This window comes from Lithobates pipiens, unplaced genomic scaffold, assembly GCF_037356315.1.
Source record: "Lithobates pipiens isolate NorthernLeopardFrog02 unplaced genomic scaffold, aLitPip1_a1.2 Scaffold_19, whole genome shotgun sequence".
Taxonomy (NCBI): domain Eukaryota; kingdom Metazoa; phylum Chordata; class Amphibia; order Anura; family Ranidae; genus Lithobates; species Lithobates pipiens.
In genome coordinates this window covers 147790336-147813968 of record NW_027507764.1, presented here as the reverse complement: position 1 = coordinate 147813968, position 23633 = coordinate 147790336, and the positions used below count along the sequence as shown (strand labels likewise).

At 41.1% G+C, this 23633-nt stretch overlaps 1 protein-coding gene across 5 annotated transcripts in view; it reads left to right on the top strand.

Moving 5' to 3' along the window:
- The window catches only part of TBC1D5 (TBC1 domain family member 5), an 802157-nt gene that overhangs the window by 633462 nt on the left and 145062 nt on the right, over positions 1–23633 (top strand). For all 5 annotated transcript variants that reach the window (XM_077491382.1, XM_077491385.1, XM_077491384.1 and 2 more), the window contains one exon: positions 5–294. In XM_077491382.1, the coding sequence (XP_077347508.1) occupies positions 5–294 (290 nt within the window). The remainder of the gene's footprint in view (positions 1–4; positions 295–23633) is intronic.

Below are 23633 nucleotides of genomic sequence, written 5' to 3'. Positions count from 1 at the left end.
TTAGGGCTAATGCCAAGGTGGCACCTATAAATATAAATAAAGTCTCTAGCAGTTTAATAAATCTTGGACGGAAACTAATTAGCCCAGCAATTCCAACTGGAGGAACAATGAATCCAATGACCTCACCACAAAACACCAACATAAACCATAGTGTTGGGAAACCCAGTTTTTCTGAAGTTCTTCCAAGTCAACCTGTTGCTGAACTGACACCACATCAATCTCTACCACCACTGCAGATGCCACACAATCAGCGCATGATGAAATCAGAGAGCATGCCTGTGCACCTTAGCAAAGGTATGTGTCTTGTGGAAATCTACTGATATTTTACATTTCAGGTTTAGCTACTTCTAGTACTATCATGTAATTGGAAGCAGTGGTGGAACTATGGCACCTTCAAAGAAGATTGTCACACTAAGGTCCCTAGGGTTGAGTGTCCTCCAAGGCTTGAGGTTCTTCTTTGTTTTATGTTTTTTTTTTTTTTGTTTTGTTGTTTTTTTAAAGTGCATCTTAAAGCACAACTACATTGCATCTGAGCAGCACAAACCAAAAACACCAATTAATTCATTTTTAATATTCAACGCAAACTCTCCCATCCATCCATGTCTCTATGCTTTATTTTGTTGAGAAATCATTTTAAAAAAACACCCCCAAGCATTTCTGGCCCCTGGCCATCTTGAAGAAGGACAGCTGATTCATATAGCATTTACTTTCTAGAATCCATCTGTCCTTAGCTCATGCATGCAAGTAGGAGAGTGTGTTTAACTGAGAAAACCTCTCCTCCCCAGAAGACTCCTGGGATGTATGACATCATTTGCCTAGGCATGGAAATCGGGAAGTAACTGAAGAAATGTAAAAATTAAAATAAAGTAAATGTGATATTCATTCCTATTTCTTTACTCATGCTAGTAGTGTAAGGATTAAAAATAGTCAATGTTGATTAAGGGAGTGAAGTTCCACTTTCAGCCTTTTTCTGTTTTGGATAACATAGAGAAAAATGTAATCTAATGGCATTTTTTTTTTTTTTTTTGCTGTTTTCCTCCCTGCTGGAGATTCACCCTCTTTGTCCAATTATCACAAAATTGATGGTAAATAAAAAAAACTTTACAGCTGTTACTGGAGGAGAAATAGAGAGGAAATTCCCAATAATGACACCTATAGGACCCCACCAATCTAAACAACTTAAGGCCCATCTCATTGCTCCCATTCACCTCTAAACTTCTAGAACACTTAGTCTACAACCGTCTTAGCTCCTACCTCAGTGAAAATAACCTTCTTGACCCATTACAGTCTGGCTTTCGCTCGCAGCATTCCACGTAAACTGCCTTACTAAAACACACTAACGATTAAATAACTGCTAAAACCAACAGCCAATACTCCATACTCCTACTACTTGATCTCTCTGCGGCATTTGATACTGTTGACCACCCGCTCCTTCTCAATAAACTACATTCCCTTGGCCTCCGAGATTCTGCTCTATCCTGGTCCTCTGCCTATCTATCACAGCGCTCCTTCAGTGTCACCTACAACTCTGCCCCTTCCTGTGGGGGTCCCCCAAGGCTCTGTTCTTGGACCCCTTCTCTTCTCTATCTACACCACCTCCCTTGGTCACTTGATAACCACCCACGGCTTCCAATACCACTTATACACCGATGACACCCAAATCTATCTGTCTACTCCTCACCTCACTCCTTCAGTCTCCTCTCGCATTACTAACTTACTAACTGACATATCAGCATGGATGTCACACCACTTTCTTAAACTAAATCTCTCTAAAACTGAGCTATTAATATTCCCCCCTGCACATGTCCCCCTCCATGACTTTTCCATCAAAATCAACAATGCAACCATTAGGCCCTCCCCTCGCACCAGGGTTCTAGGTGTAATCCTAGACTCTGACTTGTAATTTCAGCCCGAAGTCCAATCGTTGTCAAAAGTTTGTAGAATTCACCTCCGTAACATTCACCCCTTTTTAACAAATGAAACCGCCAAACTCCTCATTCACTCCCTTGTTATCTCTCGCCTTGACTATTGCAACTCCCTTCTCATTGGCCTACCTCTCCATAGGCTATCCCCGAATGCTGCTGCCAGACTTATCCACCTTGCCAACCACTCGGTGTCTGCCAACCCTCTCCTCCAATCCCTACACTGGCTCCCAATCACCCAGTGAATTAAATTCAAAATACTAACCACAACATAAAAAGCCATTCACAACTCTGCCCCGAGCTACATTACCAATCTTGTCTCCAAATATCACCCAAATCGCCCTCTCCACTCTTCTCAAGACCTCCTACTCTCAAGCTCTCTCGTCTCCTCATCCCATGCTCATCTCCAGGATTTCTCCAGAGCCTCTCTCATCCTCTGAAACTCACTACCTCCACTGGTCCGGCTATCCCCTACTCTCGCTACCTTCAGTTTATCCCTGAAAACTCATTTCTTCAGGGAAGCCTACCATGTCTCCAACTAATCTTCTACCATTTCCATCAGCTCATTCCCCACAGTTACAACCTTTTGTACCACCTGCCCCACCCTATTAGATTGTAAGCTCTTCTGAGCAGGGCCCTCTTAATCCTCTTGTATTTTATTGTATTGTAACTGTATTGTCTCCTATATTGTAAAGCGCTGCGTAAACTGTTGGCGCTATATTAATCCTGTATAATAATAATAATAATATTTCAGTGACAACCAACAGTTTCCCCTCAATCCATTGTTGTGTCTCTAGGTCATGAAGGTATTATATTTCCCAGTGGGACACAAACTGCACAAAAATAAGGCTACTTTCACACTGGGGCCACGGCACATTAGCAGTAAAACACTGCTGGTTTTAGCAGCTCTTTTCGGCCGCTAGCGGGGCACTTTCAACCCCCACTTTCACACTGGGAAGGCATGGGAACCAGTGTTCAGGAGATTTACAGGCACTATTTTTAGCACTAATACCCCTGAAAATGCCTTCAATGCAAAAGTAGCCTTAAGCAAACTTTCAAGTTTGAGTTGCACATTTTGAGTCTCTTTAACCACGTGTCTACCCAATCGATTTTAAAAAATGTCCGCACACATGTTAAAATCTGCATTTTTTTTTTTTTTGTAAAAAATTACTTATATATTGATATATTTCCAGAAAGCAGAGACCCTGGAAAATAAAATGGTGGGAGTTGCAATTTTTTCACATGATGTCATTACTATTTATCAAACACATATTTTCTAGAAAAAAAAAAAATTTATGCAAATAAATACAATATTATATCCATTTTTTTCTTAAAGTATAGAAGATGGGGTTGTGTCGAGTAAATAGATCCCAAACATGTCATGCCTTAAAATTGTGTGCACTCTTGAAATTGCAAAAAACTGTAATAATCAAAATTCTTCATAGGTGATACTTTAAAAGCTTTTACAGGTTATACATTTAGAGTTAAAGTGGTTGTAAATCCCGTTCATGAAATTTGACCTAGGCACATATGTCTGTAGTGTTTACTTATCTCTCTCTCCAAAGCTCTGAGTCCCATGTCTTTCTACAGCTCCGTTCCTCTGTTATCAGCAGAGTCGCTTCTGACAAGTTCTCTGACACATGAGGTAACAGCAGCTGAAAATTTGTTTTGGGGAGGGAGCTTAGCGATAGATAAGCAGAGAGCTTGTCTATTCATACTACAGCTCTGCATGTTTTTTCATTCCTCTGCCTATGTGAAGTCTCTCACACAATGTGAGCCCAGACTCCCCTCCCACTGCAGGAAAAGGAAGAAAGATTTCTAACATGATGTGCACTTTCGAAAGAGTGTAGAAAGGGAAAGACAGCAGATATACAAGTAAAACTTATGTAGGGAGATTTGTTTCATACCTGTGTATCATCTGAGGCTGTTCACTTCACTGAGTATATGTGAGGGTTTACATCCACTTTAAAGTGATTATAAACGATCACCTAATAAAACAATCCATTCAATTTAAAATAAAAATGAACGGCAAAACAATTTTGTTTAGACATTATAAATGCCTTTTCTTCCCTTTTTGAATGAATGATCAGACTCCCTCTGTTCTCAGCTGCATAAGAGCTGTGGGAGGAGAAGCAGCAGTAGTACATTGAGCTTGCCAGTGAATGACTGCGCAGTGGGGGGGTCTGATCATTGCAGAACAGGCTGAGTTCCCAGCATAACTAGAGAACTGACCATGGTGTGTTCTCCTGCTTAGTGTGGTCAGTTTTTATTTGAAAAGCTGGGGGATCAGCAGGAACACCAAGGATTTCACATAAAGAAGCAATACAAAGAGAACAGGATACTTTCTCATACATGTACATGGTACAGCATGCACATATCAGGAAAATTAAGTGTTGGAGTAACAAACGCTCTGTATTGAACCCATTAGGACTACTTTATATGGATGATCAGCCAATGCATCAATAAAAACAATAGTTTAGTGTAATATATAGCACAGATCAATATAATTGTCCCAAATATCTTTATTTGGTTCCATTTACTGTGGTCATGTGACATCTAGAGGTTACTCCTTAATGCGCTAGGAGACATAGGAGGTGGAGCATGTAGGGAAGCTCTTATGAAGCTGCCCATGTCACTATAGGAACTACCATTCTGCATTTTATCATAATAAACTGGCGGCGAGGCACCTTGTAGGAGCTACTGTCAATCACTCTTCATGATCCACCTCTCTATATATATGTAGGAGGAAGTAAATGGCTTCCTAGTGGGTACTAGCAGAGAATGCACAATTGGAGTGGCAATGCAACAGCTTGGCTGTGATAACGTTGCCACAGGTAATATGAAGCCAATGGAAAGAGCAGGATCCACCAGGTAATTACTAATTACGCAAAATTGGTTGATGAAAAGTTTCTGTTACAAGGAACTGATAACACTTCTAAAGATGTAGACACTTAGACCCCTTTCACACTGATGCAGTTTTCAGGCATTTTAGCTCTATAAATAGTGCCTGAAAACTGCCTCCTATTCATTGCAGTGGGTGCTTTCACACCCGGGTGGTGCGCTTGCAGGAGGGTAGAAAAAGTCCTGCAAGCAGCATCTTTGGGGTGGTTTAGGAGTGCTGTATACAGCGCTCCCAAAACGCCCCTGCCCATTGCCATAAATTGGAAGCGCTGCAACACAAGAGTTTTTAACCCCTTTTTTGGTGTTAAACGTGCCTCGCTAGCGCCCGAAAAGTGGCGCAAAAGCGATGCTTAAAAAGTGGTTAGCAGTAAAGCACAGCTAAAATGAGTGGCGCTTTACCGTGATAGCACGGGTGGCCCCAGTGTGAAAGGGCTATTAAAAATGTTTGGGTTTAATGACACAGCGATGCCTCACATTATTTATGTTTGCAATTTATGTTTACATTCAGATGTGTACAGAGCTGATGGGTATACTTTAATTATTTTGTTTTTTATTGTTTTTGTTTTTTACACTTTTAGGGTCCTTTCACACAGGGCGGATCAGTTCTGATCCGCCCCGTGGATATCCGTTTGCTCAGCGGGGATCACTCTGTCGATCCGCGCTGAGCAGGGAAATGACAGGTCCGTCTCTGCACACTGCGCAGGGACAGACCTGTCACAGCGCCGCTCTCTCCTATGGGAGATCGGATGACGACGGACCGCAGTGCCCGTCGTCACCCGATCCGATACGCAGATGGATGGAAAAATTGCTTTTTCCTCCGTTACACTTTTTCGGATCGGAGCGGGTCGGATGTCAGCGGACATGTCACCGCTGACATCCGACGCTCCATAGAGCTCTATGGAGCACCCGTTCAGGTCCGCCTGAAAAACTGACAGGCAGGCCTGAACGGGACATCAGTGTGAAAGGGGCCTTACACTTGTTTCTTCATTCAAATGTATTGTATCACAAGGGGACTAAGAAACTCCCAAGTGATAGCATTGGGCAGGCAACAGGTCCTCTTTTTTGAAATAATGGGGTTCTATTAGTCTCCTAATATTTCCCCTGCAGCGAATAAAACACAGATCTTGGTTGTTTGGCTGCTGCCCTGGCTACAGTAGTTGGAGAATGACATCTCTGAACTTGGAAGTGATGTAATAATACACGTAGCTTCCAGGTTTATCAAAGAGTATCTTCCTGCTCTCACTATTACAACCATTTATCATAGTCCCGAGAGGAAGGGAGGGTTTATTATTATTATACAGGATTTATATAGTGCCAACAGTTTACGCAGCGCTTTACAATATAAAAGGAGACAATACAGTTACAATACAATAAAATACAAGAGGATTAAGACGGCCCTGCTCAGAAGAGCTTACAATCTAATACCTTTAGAACTCTATAAAAGGGACTACTTTTACCTGAAAGCCCTTGCCAGATTAGGTTTGCTTTAATACCTTGAATAACAGGAGATTTATAAACGATCCTTGGTAGACAAGGAGATTAAATACAACCCCTTGATCCACTCTGATTCTGCTTTTCTGCACATATTTTTCTCTTGAGCATCCACAAAATACTCAAGCTGGCTTGCTAGATCCTATTTAATAGTCGTATTCTCCTCTTTTATCTGGAGCCAACTTTGGACTTCCCGTCCTAGAAAAATCCTTATTGTAATCTGTATTCAGTGACATATGGCTTCAGTTCCATGGGTTTATAATTAAAGGGATTGTAAAGTGCATTTAAAAAAAATAAAATAAATAACAAACATGTTATACTTACCTCCACTGTGCAGCTCGTTTTGCACAGAGTGGCCCCGAACCTGCTCTTCTGGGGTCCTGCAGGTGCTTCTCACGTTGATGCGAGGGAGCTCGCATGGTGAGAAGCATCTGCAGGCGCGCTCCCGTGATACAGCCGGCGGCTATAGCAGCTCGCTGTATCACACGGCCCCGCCCCCCGGTGCTCCGCGTCAGTGGATGTGATTGAAAGCAGCGCGAGCCAATGGCTGCGCTGCTTTCCATCCATCCACTCCAGCCAATCAGCAGCCAGGCTGAACGGTGGAAAGGACGTTGGGGGACGAGCCCGGGACTTTCGAGGGGTGAGGTAAGTAAAAGGGGGGGGGCTGGGGGTGCCGGGACTGTCAGATGTTTTTTCACCTTAATGCATAGAATGCATTAAGGTGAAAAAACATTTACCTTTACAACCCCTTTAAAACAGTGGAGAAAGTTTTGTTTAAGACATAAACTATATAAATACTGTAATTGGCCTGTTAGATTCATAACTCAACCAACAAGGGGCTGTGTGAAGAGAATGAGCTAAATGACAAAAAAAAAAATCAACAAAAACGTTTGTTTCGAATAAGAATAAGCCTCAACTTCTAAAGTTATGCTGTGATATCTGCAAAGTTATGCATAAAAATCATAAACATGTTAGGGAGAGGCGAACGTTGGGCAACAATGATAGACAGTGAGTAGACAATGAATATACAGTATAATGTACACAAATTGAAAGTCACCAGAGATTCCGATTATTCCTATTAACATACACATAAAGCATTTTTCAATTTGCTTTTAAATAGTACATATATCTACTTATTTATAATGGACAGGAGAACTACTGCTGTATAAATGTAGAACCACTGCTATAAGCCTATGAATCAGAAGGATAAATATAATAAAGGGAAATCGTAATGTAATTTAACATTACACTACTTTTGTGACATTTACCCAAAAGTGATTTTAATATTGCTGTTGTGTATGTTAATTATTGCATCCATATACAGATTTGTTAATGTTCCCTCCACTGATCATCTAAAAGATGCAGTTCTAAACACCAACTGGATGACATTTAGTTTGCCAAAGTACCATGCCTCATAAACAAGTGATATGTTTTTTTTTCTTCATAAAATACAGTTTTTTACATTGTTTTAGCCTTCTTTTCATCCCTGTAATGCTGATCTCCTACAGCTTATTTGAGCCACTTCCGGTCTACATGCACATGCTCCAGCCACAGCTACACATTATTTCCCAGGAATGGCTTTGATAATGGAAGACCATAATACCACAACAATACTTGTTGGTACTGCTGCTTTTAGTCTACTCCAGAGGAGCATTTAACACAACAGGAAACTCCATGTGGCAGCGGACAATGCAGGAGCACAAGAACAGAGTGTTGTCACATCTTGCGCTTTGCATCTCAGTGCTACTGATCGCCTCCAGCCTCTTTCAGCATGGGTGCCATTCAAAAAACGCCTGGCATTATTTTCAACGAATGCAAAGCGTTTTGTGATTGGACAAGGTAAAGAGGCGGGGAGGTGACATCACAGAGAACACTTTGTATTTGAGAAAAATTCAAGGCATTTTCTGAATGGTGCCCATACTGAGTGAGTGACCCCCTGTGCTTACTATGCAACAGTCAGCCACTCTGCACAAGACTCTGAAAACAGCGGCGATCACTGGTAGAAAGAGTGACTAGTACAGTGATTCTCCACTTCCACAGTGATTGTCCAGGTATGCAGTACATATACTTAACATTGGTCCAAGCTGGACCAGTGTAACTATACAAGAAAATCCCATACCAACTTTAAAATTGGAATTCACAATAACATGTTCAATCTTATATGAGATTTTAGTGAATGGGTTTAGTTTTCCCATGGTGCACGTGTCATGTCCTACTACAATGGCCAAGTAAGATTAATGACCAGTTTGCTTATGTAGCACTTCATGAAGCCATCCTAAGTGCTCTTTTTTTAATCTTGTAATGGTATTGTAGGGGTACACTCTAAGGAGCCACAGAGTTTTTGGGTGCCCCTATTCCTGCACAGCCAGGCAACATGCTTTTTCCAACTTGCATTCAAAGTCAGTAACCAGTCCATGGGCTTGATTTATGTTTTTTTTAGGGTAAACAACTTGGATGGTCTAGGGGTATATGGTATGCCCAACTTCACTTGAAAAAAAAAATTGTAGGACAAAACTTCCTATTTCTGTACAAAAAAACACAAAGATGGCTCCTGGACCTTCTACTCCCTCCAGAGTGGCTTCTGTCTCTTAAAGGATCAGTAACACAGTCTCTGTAAGGAGCATTTAGTCCCCTGTAAGTTAACTTTTTCAGATCCCAGCTAGAAACTTCAAATCCACCTGGCTGTCACAAAGATTATCCCATAGCAAGGGATTCCAGAACAGACTTTTTTTTTTGCATTCTACTCCCTTGTAGGCCCTGGGGGTGTAAAAGTACTCACACTGCCCTTGTCCTCCAGCTGTAGGTGAAACTGCTTTCAGTCCTTTCGGCTGGCTAATTTTATTCCTGGCTGTGCATTCTGCTCTTCCTCGGTAGGCTGCAGGGCAGTGAACATCCCTCTTTCAGCTTTCTTTTTCCAACCTCTAGCCTAAAGGCAGACCCCCCTTTTCTGGGGGCCTACTCCCAGGCTACACACAGCATCACTTCAGCACTTCCTCTTTCACCCGTCTCCCCCACTGGCCAGGCTCCACAATATTTATAGGCTGGTTCAGCAACCCTGTCAGGCTTCCTGCCTGGGGATTGGCCAGATTTCCATAAATAATCAAATCAGCACCTCCTGGCCTCCACCCACTAGCTTCTAGAAACTTCTCCAAGCTTCTAGATTCAGCGGGAGGTACCAGAGGGCTGACCTGTAGAGCTCTCCAGACCAAAGAAAACCCTCTGACTCACACTCATGCTTCTAACAAGCCTCTATCTACTCTACACAACTATGTACACAAGAGGATGCTACAGTATATATGGGGTTCAGTGTGCATGTAAACAGAGAAAGCTTAGTTATGTTAAAATATATCTAAACCTAAGACTATATCATTTAATATATTACAGCTTACCTCCTAAGACCCTCTTGTGGTGTCTGCATTCATTTTCCTTTTTCTGCTAAGTACATTTTCTGAAAGTAAAAATAGCGAAAATAAAATCTTGTGCCCTTGTAAATTCTTTTGGACTAAACTGACATTTCGAACAATGCTATCAGCAGCTATCTTTTATGAACTACATAGCAGTGGCCATCTACATTGTCGACAGCATCTCTTTAAAAACTGCCATTTTGTTTGTATGCTGCTATGGAAATACTTTCACAATAAATGTAAATTCTATTTTTTTTAGTTTTTTAATAATATGTTTTAGGCAGACCAGCAAATAACCACTTGCACATAACCTCAGTACAATCCAGCCCTAACTTCAATATATTCTAGAAAGAGCTATGAAATTCTGATTTTCCTAGTGGCTGAAATATTTTTTTTAAATCAACCAAAACAATGAAAAATACCTCACTTTATAGAGTTAGATGAAATGGTGGGTTCCATGTTTAATATGCAGATTTAAACAAATAATTAAGACTTGCTTCCTGTACATGTGGCTAACTGATCCCTTGCAGGCAAGAATTCACGCAGATTATATGGTCTGCAGGGAATAGTGCATGACTAACCAAGCACAGCCTCTGTTATGAGCTGCAAGGGGATTCTTATTATCTCTCTCTCAGAGTGTGCATAAATCAGCCTGGATTTATTCTGCCTATCAGTCAGCTTTATAAAACTGCCTTTGTGTTTGTGTACCATAGGTAATGCTATAGTCTAAGATTAATAATGTGCCATTGTTTAGGTGAAGTTCTAAGTGTAGGCTGGTGCAGGTGTGTGTGCAGATGTGAAAGTATTACTATTATTAATATTGGCAGAAATGTATTTAGTTACACTAATTTAAAATTTTAACTTTGGAAATGGAGTTGGCATGATGGATCTCTGGGTCAAGGCACAGGGAGTATAATTATATGCATTATATTTACCCCTGATATCCCTGATCCAGAGATCTTCATCTTCCAAATTTGTCTAGCTAGCCCACCTTTACTTTGCACTTGTCTTATGCCCCGTACACACGATTGTATTTTCCAACAACAAATTTTGGATGGGAGCTTGTTGGCTGAAAGTCCGACCGTGTATATGCTCTATCGCACATTTGTTGTCAGACTTTCCGCCAACAAATGTTGGCTAGCAGGTTCTCAAATTTTCCACCAACAAAACGTTTTCGGAATTTCCGTTCGTGTGTACGCAAGTCCAACGCACAAAAGTTCATGCATGCTCAGAATCAAGCAGAAGGAGCCACACTGGCTATTGCACTTCCTTTTTCTCGGCTTGTACGTTGTACGTAATTGTTGGCCAACATTTGTGTGAGCGTGTGTATGCAAGATAAGTTGGAGCCAATAACATTCGAACAAAAATTCACGGTTTTGTTGTCGGAACGTCCGATCGTGTGTACGGGGCATTAGATGGATTGTCAGATGTATACTGTAGAGGTCGATGGAAACTTCACTGACAAATGGGCAAAGCTCAGGAAGTAAAATGCTCAGGAATTTTCAGAGTGAGAATCTTTAGATCGGGCATGGGGTAAAGGCAATCCATGTTATTACATCTTACAACTTTATAAAGCAGGAAAGGATGGCATTTAATGTGGGCAAGGCTTAATGGGTAGGTACAGTTTATTGAGTAATGTGGTTTATTGATTGAATGCTCCCATGTTGCAGACAACTGTAGGAGAGACTCCTAAACCAGTGTACCAACATTAGTGACTTGTAGTACCCATGTGCGTTAAGGGGGACAGTTTAATAGCAATTAATATTCCTAAACAAAAGAACATACATTTCACATTAATAATTATGCTACCAAAATTTGTGTGTGCTCTCCAGCATTGCTCCTGTTTCTTCTTGCTGGAGGATGCCATTTTGTTGAAGCCCAGAGCAGCCACTTCCTTATTGGAAACTCTACCCCTCTCCTTGGTCTCAAAAACTAAATGTCATTTTCTATGACTAAAATATGCATGTTTCCAGCCTTGATTGTATTTCTTGGCTAAGTTAGACTCAAGAGAACGTTATCCATGTAAGTTTAAATTTACTTTTGTTTTTCCCTGGTAGCAGAGTTCGTCCTGTCACCTCTCCTGCTTTTCTTTTCTCCCTTCATAATTTGGGTTTCCCTCAGCACATTCTTGTTGCTTGCTTCCCCCTTCAGTAACAGTAAATCTTTAGGCTATCAGCTGATCAGCCTCTAGTGACTTTGATTTTAGGCACAGTTCCGAGAATAGAGAGGAACTGACCATGTGCAAAGCAGGGTTAGACAGTGCACTTACTCTATTTTTAACAGTATAAGCACTTATTTTCAAAGTTTTGCCTAGCTATACCTGAAAAAGAGGCATGTCAGAACTTAATTTGCAGACTAAAGTTCCACTTTAATTACAGATCATAAACACATCAAAAGCCTGATATACATTTCTGCCCCCAGCAGCCAAATATGTATCTTTTCCCGTACAATAGCTAAATATAAACTTTTGCCATCACAAAGCCGCTACCCAGCTTACTGCGCATGCGCGATGCACAGCCAAAGTGACATTTCCTTGCAGCCATCTTGGTACACCCACACTTGTCCACAGTAAGCCTAGAGTTAGAAGTCAGCAAGTGGATATCTTTTTTTTTCACCCACCGGAGTCTTGCTTTTCACAGTTATTTTTAACAGTAAACTCAGCTTATATAATGAATGCAGTTTTGCCTCTTGCTCTTTATCTCTTCCTTGCCCTAAAGAGAGCTACAGCTCCATACGCAAACACTCGATAAATAAACTTTACAAGTGACTGCTAGATAGACATTTTTAGGATGTGAATTGGCACACCCATTTCTAATAGAATTTCAATTCAACTTTATCTTGTATTATCAGTGATAGGCCTTCTCGTAATATCACTGTGAAAAGCTCTCCTGGCTAATGACAAAGAATACTCCAGGTAGCATGAACAAACGTGCATAATTTTGCTATGTTTTAGTAGAGTTTAATTTTGTTGCTAAAGATTTCAAACTCTAAACAATATGGATAAAAGTTTTTATACCCCGGAGGTGTAAACTATACTGTCTGTTCTTATGGAATAAATTGCGCTTGTAGTTAATTTTACACAACATATTAAAATCATAGTTTGATATTTTATAGTTAACTAAAATGACTTGAGATTTAATTATGTTGTGAATCTCCTTACAGCAAGATAGAGCAGCCTCATACATTCTACCTCTGTATTAATGCCAGCAGATGTTTTGCTTAGAATGTGCCCGAGGATTGAACCCATTCTTGGTGTAAGCATAAAATCTGCAGATGTTTCAGAAGTGAAGAAATGTGTTTTTTTTTTTTAGGTTTCCACTTTTATGGATGGGAAAGGTAGCTCCCTCTACTCAGTCTATCGATTGTAGGAGCTTCACAGATGAAAAATGTTCATGGGTCTTTCTTTTAGGCAGGTTTCAGTGAATAAAAATACACTCTGCAGTCCACTGACATCTATACTAACTAGCCCCTCCATCTTTGCCAGTCTGTGATTCAGGAAAAATAAATTGGCATGAGCATTGCCATCCAGTGTAAGGATATAGAGTAAAGGACAAGCGACCTAATCCTCCTGATGCCTTTAATTTATAGACAATGCAAATAGAAGGTAACCATGTGATTAATTCTTATCATTTTACCAGCTTGTGGAGCTCTCTTCTTCTATTTACATGTGTATAGACAGGTGCCTACTTGGTAGGTTGTCATTAGCTAGTTAGAATGGGCAGCACATATAGGGAAGGTTTAACAGTGGGTCTGCCGGTTTCCTGGGATTTTTGGGTTCTGCCCTCCACCATGTTCAGCTTATAGATCAGGGGGGGAGGCTGTGCTCGGGGAGCGTCCGGGACCGCATGGGAAAGAGAAGAAGGACCAGTCCAGCAGAAGATGTAGCCTGGAGCTACTCTAGACTACCACCCTAAGGAAATCCACCTGCAAGGACTGTGATTTTTTAAACTATGAGTCTGTGATGCCACGATAACGTCAGTAAAGTATTTTAACTGTTCTGTTATTCAAAAGGAATGCATGGTGGTACATAGCATATCAGAAGAACAGTGCCTGCAAAGAAACACACTATACCAGAGGAAGGCCAACGCAAAGGGTTAACTCAGCAGGAAAGTCAGAGAAGGAAAATAGTTGTCCTATGTAACCATGACCCGGTTAGAATGAATAGCATGAGGTCCATGCTAGTGTTCGGTGGGACCCCATTCTGTCACTGGGAGTGGGGTGGCAGAAATATGTTGAACTTGAGGAGAGGGCACATGCTCTAGGGCAGTGATGGCGAACCTTGGCACCCCAGATGTTTTGGAACTACATTTCCCATGATGCTCCACTATACTGCAGAGTGCATGAGCATCATGGGAAATGTAGTTCCAAAACATCTGGGGTGCCAAGGTTTGCCATCACTGCTCTAGGGTGTCCCTCCTAAATGCAACATTCATCAAGCAAAAGCGTATAATAATACAGAACAGAATGTTTTACAGAGGAACTCTGTATGTTACATTACTGCATACAGTGAAAGGCTCACCTTTAAGATGGAGTTCTGCCTTAATGTTATCTTTCACATAAACATGGTCCTACCTGGTCCTGGGCATTTATGAGCGTGTACACGAGAGGAGAGGTACCTTCCCACCCCTTACCCACGTGTGCGGGGTGAGTAGACCCTGTCCTGCGCACACATAATTATATATTTATTGAATTATTCAAAGTGCCAATATATTCCATACTGCATGGTTCTTTTAGAATGGTATTGCACAGAGCAGTCCTCCTCTTCCTCTTATGGGGTCTCACGACAGCGCTCTTGACTCCCATCCTCCCTCCTCCCTTCCTCCCTTTCTGGCTTGAGATTGAGTCTGCACAAGTGCCCCCATAGCAAGCCACTTGCTATGGAGGCACTCATGCGGGCTCGATCCCAAGTTGGACAGTGTGTGTCTGTAAATACATACAGCATGGCTTGGCCATGCCCCGACTCTCTCCTCAGAGAATTTGTTTGACAGCAGCAGGATCCTGCTGCTGCCTTTGTGTCCAGTGGGGATAATGAAGAGAGAGCAGTGCCGGTGCTCTTGGGAACAGCGCTGGAGTGAGATAGGACTCTGGTAAGTATTTGCAGTATCACGGAAGGTCTTTTATCTTAACGCAGAGAATGCATTAAGGTAAAAAATTATTACAACCACTTTAAGTGAAACAAGCAGAGAGATGACTGCTACTGCTGTGCTGTCTCTTTAGCTTAACCATAGTGCTCATGAATCTTTTGTCATATAGATTTTTTTATACTGTATAGGGGTTAAAATAAGTATTGGACACATCACCATTTTTCTAGGTAAATATATTTCTAAAGGTGCTATTGACTTGGAATTTTCCCCACATGTCAGGAACAACCCATGCAATCCATACTTACAAAGAAACCAAAACAAATAATTTCAGAAATTATGTTATGTGTAATAAAATGGAATGACACAGGGAAAAGGTATTGAACGCATGATGAAAGGGAGGTGTGAAATGGCATAGAAAGCCTTTTGTTAGTGCAAATTAATACCATCTGGTTCAGTCTCAACTATAAAAAGGCTTCTCATTACCAAGGTGTCACACAAGAAACATCTTTTGATGGGTAAAAGCAAAGGGCTCTCTCAAGACCTTTGCAACCTTATTGTTGCAAAACATACTGATGGCATTGGTTACAGAAGGATTTCTAAACTTCTGAATGTTCCAGTGAGTACTTGAAGAAGGCTCCAGTAAGACCTGGAATTAGCAGGTACAATTGTTACAAAGAAAACAATAAGTAATGCACTTAACCACCATGGACTGTAAGCACGCTCACCACTCCATTGCTGAAGAAAAAGCATGTTGAAGCTTGTTTGAAGTTTGCTGCATAACATTTAGACAAGCCTGTAAAATACTAGAATATAGTCCGATCAGATGAGATCAAAATTGTACTCTTTGGTTGCCATAATACACACCATGTGTGGAGGTCAATTGGCACTGCACATCACCCCAATATCAACAGTGAAGTTTGGAGGTGGGAACAACATGGTGTGGGGCAATGTTATTGAAGGAAAGAAGAATGGAAAAATGTACCAAGACATTCTTGATAAAAATCTGCTGCCTTCTACCAGGATGATGAAGATGAAACGAGGGTGGACATTTCAGCAAGACAAGGATCTCAATTGCTTTCATAGACAGAAAATAAAGCTGCTACAATGGCCCAGCCAATCACCTGACTTGAATCCAATAGAAAATCTATGGAAAGAACTAAAGATCAGAGTTTACAGAAGAGGGCCACGAAACCTTCAAGATTTGAAGACTATTTTTGTGGAAGAATGAGCCAAAATCACACCTGAGCAATGCATGCAACTAGTTTCTTCATACAGGAGGTATCTTGAAGCTGTCATTACCAACAAAGGATTTTCTACAAAGTATTGACCACTTCAGCCATGGAAGAATTTACCCCCTTCCTGACCAGAGAACTTTTTGAGATTTGGCACTGCGTAGATTTAACTGACAATTGCGCGGTCATGTGACGAGACTCCCAAACAAAATTTATGTCCTTTTTTTCCCACAAATAGAGCTTTCTTTTGGGGATATTTGATCACCCCTGTGGTTTTTATTTTTTGCGCTATAAACAAAAAATAGCGACAATTTTGAAAAAAAAACGCATTATTTTTTACTTTTTGCTATAATAAATAACCCCAAATATATATAAAAAAAATGTTTTTTCCTCAGTTTAGGCCCATACGTATTCTACATATTTTTGGTAAAAAAAAAATGCAATAAGCGATTATTGATTGGTTTGTCCAAAAGTTATAGCGTCTACAAAATATGGAATAGATTTATGGCATTTTTTTTTTTTACTAGTAATGGCAGTGATATGCGATTTTTATTGAGACTGCGATATTGCAGTGGACAAATTGGACACTTTTGACACATTTTTGGGACCACTGACAATTATACAGCGATCAGTGCTATAAAAATGCATTGATTACTGTATAAATGTCATTGGCAGAGAAGGTCTTAACACTAGGGGACGATCAAGGGGTTAACTGTGTTCCCCAGTGTGTGTTATAACTGTGGGGGCGATGGGACTGACTAGGGGAGGAGAGAGACTCAATCTGTCTCCTCTTCTGCGAGAGAACCGGGATAGTTTTATGGCATTTTTATTAATATATATATATATATATATATATATATATTTTTTTTTTTAAATGGCGGTGATCAGCGATTTTTATCGTGACTGCACATCGGACATTTTTAACACATTTTTGGGACCATTGTCATTTATACAGCAATCAGTGCTATACAAATGCACCGATTCCTGTGTAAATGACACTGGCAGTGAAGGGGTTAACCACTAGGTGGCAGTGTAGGGTTTAAGTGTACCCTAGGGGCGTGTTGCTAACTGTGGAGGGCATGGCTGTGTTTTACACATCACTGATCTCTGCTCAAATCACAGGGAGCAGAGATCAGTGACACTGTTCCTAGGCAGAACGGGGAGATGCTTGTTTACTGTAGCATCTCCCCATTCTTCCTCTCCATGAGGCGATCGCGGATATCCCCACGGAGATTGAGTCTGCAGGACCCGCGACCCGACTCACGGAGCTGTGCGCGCCCCCGCCGCCTCTTAAAGGGCCACGTACAGGTACGTGATTCTGACTTTACGTGCCCTTCTGCCCACGTATATCGGTGTGAGGCAGTCGGGAAGCGGTTAAATAAATTTCAGTTAGCATGTTCAATACTTTTTCCCTGTGTAATTCCATTTCATTACACATAACCTAATTTGTGAACTTATTTGTTTTGGTTTCTTTGTATGTATGGATTGCATGGGTTGTTACCGACGTGGTGAAAATTTCATGTCAATAGCACCTTCAAAAATATACTTACCTAGAAAAACGGTGACGTGTTCAATACTTAGTTCATACAGTGCCTTGCGAAAGTATTCGGCCCCCTTGAACTTTTCAACCTTTTGCCACATTTCAGGCTTCAAACATAAAGATATAACATTTTTATTTTTTGTGAAGAATCACCAACAAGTGGGACACAATTGTGAAGTGGAACGAAATCTATTGGATTTTTGAAACTTTTTTAACTAATAAAAAAATGAAAAGTGGGGCGTGCAAAATTATTCGGTACCTTTGCGTTAATACTTTGTAGAGCCACCTTTTGCTGCGAATATAGCTGCAGGTCGCTTGGGGTATGTCTCTATCAGTTTTGCACATTGAGAGACTGAAATTCTTGCCCATTCTTCCTTGAAAAACAGCTCGAGCTCAGTGAGGTTGGATGGAGAGCGTTTGTGAACAGCAGTTTCCAGCTCTTTCCACAGATTCTCGATTGGATTCAGGTCTGGACTTTGACTTGGCCATTCTAACACCTGGATATGTTTATTTGTGAACCATTCCTTTGTAGATTTTGCTGTATGTTTGGGATCATTGTCTTGTTGGAAGATAAATCTCCATCCCAATTTCAGGTCTTTTGCAGACTCCAACAGGTTTTCATCCAGAATGGTCCTGTATTTGGCTGCATCCATCTTACCCTCAATTTTAACCATCTTCCCTGTCCCTGCTGAAGAAAAGCAGACCCAAACCATGATGCTGCCACCACCATGTGTGACAGTGGGGATGGTGTGTTGAGGGTGATGAGCTGTGTTGCTTTTACGCCAAACATATCGTTTTGCATTGTGGGAAAATAGTTCGATTTTGGTTTCATCTGACCAGAGCACCTTCTTCCACATGTTTGGTGTGTCTCCCAGGTGGCTTGTGGCAAACTTTAGACGAGACTTTTCATGGATATCTTTGAGAAATGGCTTTCTCCTTGCCACTCTTCCATAAAGGCCAGATTTGTGAAGTGTACGACTGATTGTTGTCCTATGGACAGACTCTCCCACCTCAGCGGTAGTTCTCTGCAGTTCATCCAGAGTGATCATGGGCCTCTTGGCTGCATCTCTGATCAGTCTTCTCCTTGTCTGAGCTGAAAGTTTAGAGGGACGGCGAGGTCTTGGTAGATTTGCAGTGGTCTGATACTCCTTCCATTTCAAAATGATCGCTTGCACAGTGCTCCTTGGGATGTTTAAAGCTTGGGAAATCTTTTTGTATCCAAATCCGCCTTTTAATTTCTCCACAACAGTATTACGGACCTGCCTGTTGTGTTCCTTGGTCTTCATGATGCTCTCTGCGCTTTCAACAGAACCCTGAGACTATCACAGAGCAGGTGCATTTATACAGAGACTTGATTACACACAGGTGGATTCTATTTATCACCATCAGTCATTTAGGACAACATTGGATCATTCAGAGATCCTCGCTGAACTTCTGGAGTGAGTTTGCTGCACTGAAAGTAAAGGGGCCGAATAATTTTGCACGCACCACTTTTCAGTTTTTTATATGCGAAAAAAGTTTAAAATATCCAATAGATTTCGTTCCACTTTACAATTGTGTCCCACTCGTTGGTGATTCTTCACAAAAAATTAAAATTTGATATCTTTGTTTGAAGCCTGAAATGTGGCAAAAGGTTGAAAAGTTCAAGGGGGCCGAATACTTTCGCAAGGCACTGTACTTATTTTAAAATTGATCCCAAACCTTTTTTAATTTCTTTAAAGGTGAAGTCGGGAAGATATAAATTACACAGTTTAATGTAGCTTTCTATGCAACTTCTTTGCGCCTGTTGCAATCCTTCTCAGTATCAATCAAAGTGATGGGAGTGCCCAAAATGTTACCTTTTGTAGTGCTCTATTCTGCCTTTATGCCATCTTTGGCATGCAAAATTCTAAATTGTAAACTGTTTTTTTTATTTTTTTATTTAGGTGTGTCAGGGTGGGTTAACAATAATACAATTCTAACCATTCAAAAACACAGCACATCCAAATAAGTGATCATAGAACAAGTAATCTACATAATTAGCTACAATTCACAATAATGGTGTTAGGGCTCATTCACATGAGCATACTACAGGGTACACCCAGGAGAGGGCCATGTTTACCTGCATGGGGATACACAGGCATTCTGTACAACCCCTTGCAGGCAGGCCTATTCATGTCAATTGGGACGCAGAGGTTGTACAGACACAGCTACTGCTGTCAATTTGACAGCCACATAGGTGTCAAATTGGGAGCAGCATCTGTGTCTATAAAGCCACTGTGGCTCTCTTGACATCAATGGGACTGCCCACATGAGGATGCACGGAACACCTGTGCATCCCCTGTGGGCAAATAAGCCCTTGGACAGAAGTGGACTGTAGTAAGCCCATGTGAAGGAGGTCTAAAGGTGTATTTATTTTGGCACGTTATTTAAGGAGTTATGCTCCTTGATCACTGTACAGTTATATCAACTCTGGATCTTGGTGGCAAAAAGTCTCTGAGTAAAAAATTTACGCATATAGGGCTTGCCTATATATGTGTAAATTTCTGTATGCACATATAAATTCCAGAATATTCATCGAAATGCACTTACTGACAGGTATACACCGATCAGTAATACAAATATTATTTACTGACATTTTACAGTCCATTCACACTTGTGGAACGTAAAAATTGTACACTTTTCATTGCGACTTTACCCTGCGACTTGATACAACTTTGATATGATCATTTTGTTTGTGCTCTATAAAGTCGTTAGACGTGTGCAGAATGGAAAAACATGTTTACTTTCATTTGGTTTCTTTTTTTTAATGAACTCCAAATTTTTAGAATGATTTGAATTAAAATCGGTCAAAAATGTATTCAAATTCTGTGTGAAGAATAGCTGGTTGTTAAGGAGCAAGCCGGGAAGCCGGCCACTGCAACCTTAACTGATGACTTCTCCACTGACAGCTAGATGTAAACAAATGAATGGCAGTGTAATTTTTTGCGATACAGCACTGCGTCGCTTTAACTGACAATTGCGCGGTCGCACGCCTGCTATCCCTGCTTAAAGGGCCGATGTACAGCTACACCAGTTCACAGGAACGTGCCGACCTGCTGCAGTATAATGACGACGGCTGGTCGGCAAGCTGTTAAAGTGATTCTAAATCCAAAAGCAAACATTTATTATATTACAGTTTAGCAATTCTTTAACCACTTTCAGACCGGACCAATTTGCTGGTCAAAGACCAGACCACTTTTTGCGATTCGGCACTGCGTCGCTTTAACTGACAATTGCGCGGTCGTGCGACGTGGCTCCCAAACAAAATTGACGTCCTTTTTTTCCCACAAATAGAGCTTTCTTTTGGTGGTATTTGATCACCCCTGCGGTTTTTATTTTTTGCGCTATAAACAAAAATAGAGCGACAATTTTGAAAAAAACGCATTATTTTTTACTTTTTGTTATAATAAATATCCCCCAAAAATATATAAAAAAACATTTTTTTCCCTCAGTTTAGGCCGATACGTATTCTTCTATATATTTTTGGTAAAAAAAAACGCAATAAGCGATTATTGATTGGTTTGCGCAAAAGTTATAGCGTTTACAAAATAGGGATAGTTTTATAGCATTTTTATTAATAATTTTTTATTCTTTTTTTTTACTAGTAATGGCAGCGATCAGCGATTTTTATTGTGACTGCGATATTGTGGGGGACCCATTGGACATTTTTGACACATTTTTGGGACCATTGTCATTTATACAGTAATCACTGCTATATAAATGCAGTGATTCCTGTGTAAATGACACTGGAAGTGAAGGGGTTAACCAGGGGTGGCAGTGTAGGGGTTAAGTGTTCCTAGGGGAGTGTTACTAACTGTGGGGGGGTTGGGCTTTCATTTAGTGTACACTGATCTCTGCTCCAATCACATGGAGCAGAGATCAGCATCACTAGTTGCTAGGCAGAATAGACAAATGTTGTTTACACAGCATTTGCTCTATTCGGCCGCTCCGTGAGACGATCGCGGGGATGCCCGCGGCAATCGAGTCCGCGGGTCCCGCGACCGGACTCACGGGTGTCCCGACCAGCGCGGGAGCGCGCCGCCGGCGGCGCGCTCCCAATGGCAGGGCGGCATCGAATATTGGACGTACCTGTACGCCAATATGCCTGCCCGTGCCATTCTGTCGACGTACATCGTCGTGCGCTGGTCGGGAAGTGGTTAAAGCAGTTGCTGCATTTGTTTTCTACAAATCTGCTGTCCATAAGTGTTCGCCGTGCTCCTTTATCCAGAGTGCAGGCACTCTAGTACAGGAGGTGTGTTTCTAGCCAGATCACCAGGTGAAAACAGAGGTGAAATTTTATTTAATTTTTTTCCAATAAAAGTGCAACTATAGTACATACAATTCACATGGCCTTGAGTGTCAGAGTATATTCCAGACACAAACAATTTAGTATACATACAAGGTTCATACACTTGCATTACACAGCAAAGTACATTACATGACATTATAGGCCAAAAATGATACATTCCAAAGAATGAAAGAAAAAGAGGGGAGTAGAACCCCATTCCAGGTATAGCTTATCTAATGTGTAACGTTTGCAGGACGAAAGTGCTTTTCATCAACAGTTGAAGTATAGAGCTATTGCCAATATTACTAGTACATCCATGGTCTAGAAACCAAGCAATCCGAAACAAGAGCCCACTGGGCTTTGTGAAAATTATCACGTAAGCACAGAAACCAATGTGCGATTTGTTGTGCGATTTGACAGTTCACTATCACATGATAAGTTACATCCCATTGCCGGCAATGGAACTGTTCAAATCGTTGTGACTAAGAAAAAGGTTCCTGCACAACTTTTAAGTCACAATGATATCAGAGGCCCAAATCGCATTGATCTGTGGCTGTGAACCAGGGCTAAGCCAAGAGACCCAACCATGTTTATAAGAATTGGGCCTGTAAGTAGTGAAGCCATGGATCCCAAACAGCCTCAAATTTGGTTTGTTTATCCTGGAGTATACAAAGCAGCTTTTCATTTAACATGATCCAGATGAGCTTGTGTGTCATGACAGCTATGTCTACTATGGAAATTTTGGCTGCCAGAAACATGTAAAAGATTAGCGTTTGCATTATGTTTGGTTATATTATCTACCGGTTCATTTAACAAAGCTACTTGTGCATTTTTTTGAGGTGTTAATCATTGTGACTAAGTATATTAGGGCGTCCAGAACTGCCTGACCTTGGGACAGGTACACCATGTATGGTACATCAAGCCTTCCTGGTCACAGCTTCTGAAACACCTTTATGGAGACTTCAGGGTACATGTTGGATAGCCTGACTGGGAATAGATAACGAGACAGGACTTTGTAATTAGCCTGTATTAACTGGACACTCAAGTTACTGTTTTGAATTCTGGAGGTCCAAGTATTCCAGTCCTCTTTTGTGATCTCTGTTTCCAAGTCTCTTTCCCAAGCCAGCTCTTATGAGAGTTTACAGGGTGCATTAACAAATTATTTGTATAATGACAATATACCGCCCCTTTGGGTCACCCCTCAAAGGCATTTATTTTCAAAGGCGGTCTGTGCCGTAATATCATCTGCTTGCCTTTGCAGCGTTGTAAGGAAGTGAGTGGTTTGACACAGGCAGAATGATTCTGCCACCAACATTTTCAATTTTTGGTGAAAATGAGAGGTGTTCTGTATGCCTTTATGATCAACGAAGTGCCCTATGTGGTATAGTCCCTTATTTATCCACCTTGGAGAAAGTAATACAGGTGGAAACTCTGGGTTGTTAAATAATTGGGCCACAGATATGTGGCGGGAGTGGAGGAGATATCACTTCCATGAGCAATCCCAAAAACTTAACAAATGTAACAGGAAAAGACACAAAATTGGCCGAAGGGTATCCACATCAAAAGGTTTTGTAGGGAGGGGTCTACATGCATGTGGTTCCAAGAGGATCCAATCAGGTTTATAGGAACAGGAGTGCAATTGATTCAATAATATTAGCAGGGCTGCCCTGTAATATACAATCCGGAATCCCTAGGCCACCAAAATCTTTTCACATATATAGTGTGTAACATGTGAGTCTGCACCCGCTAG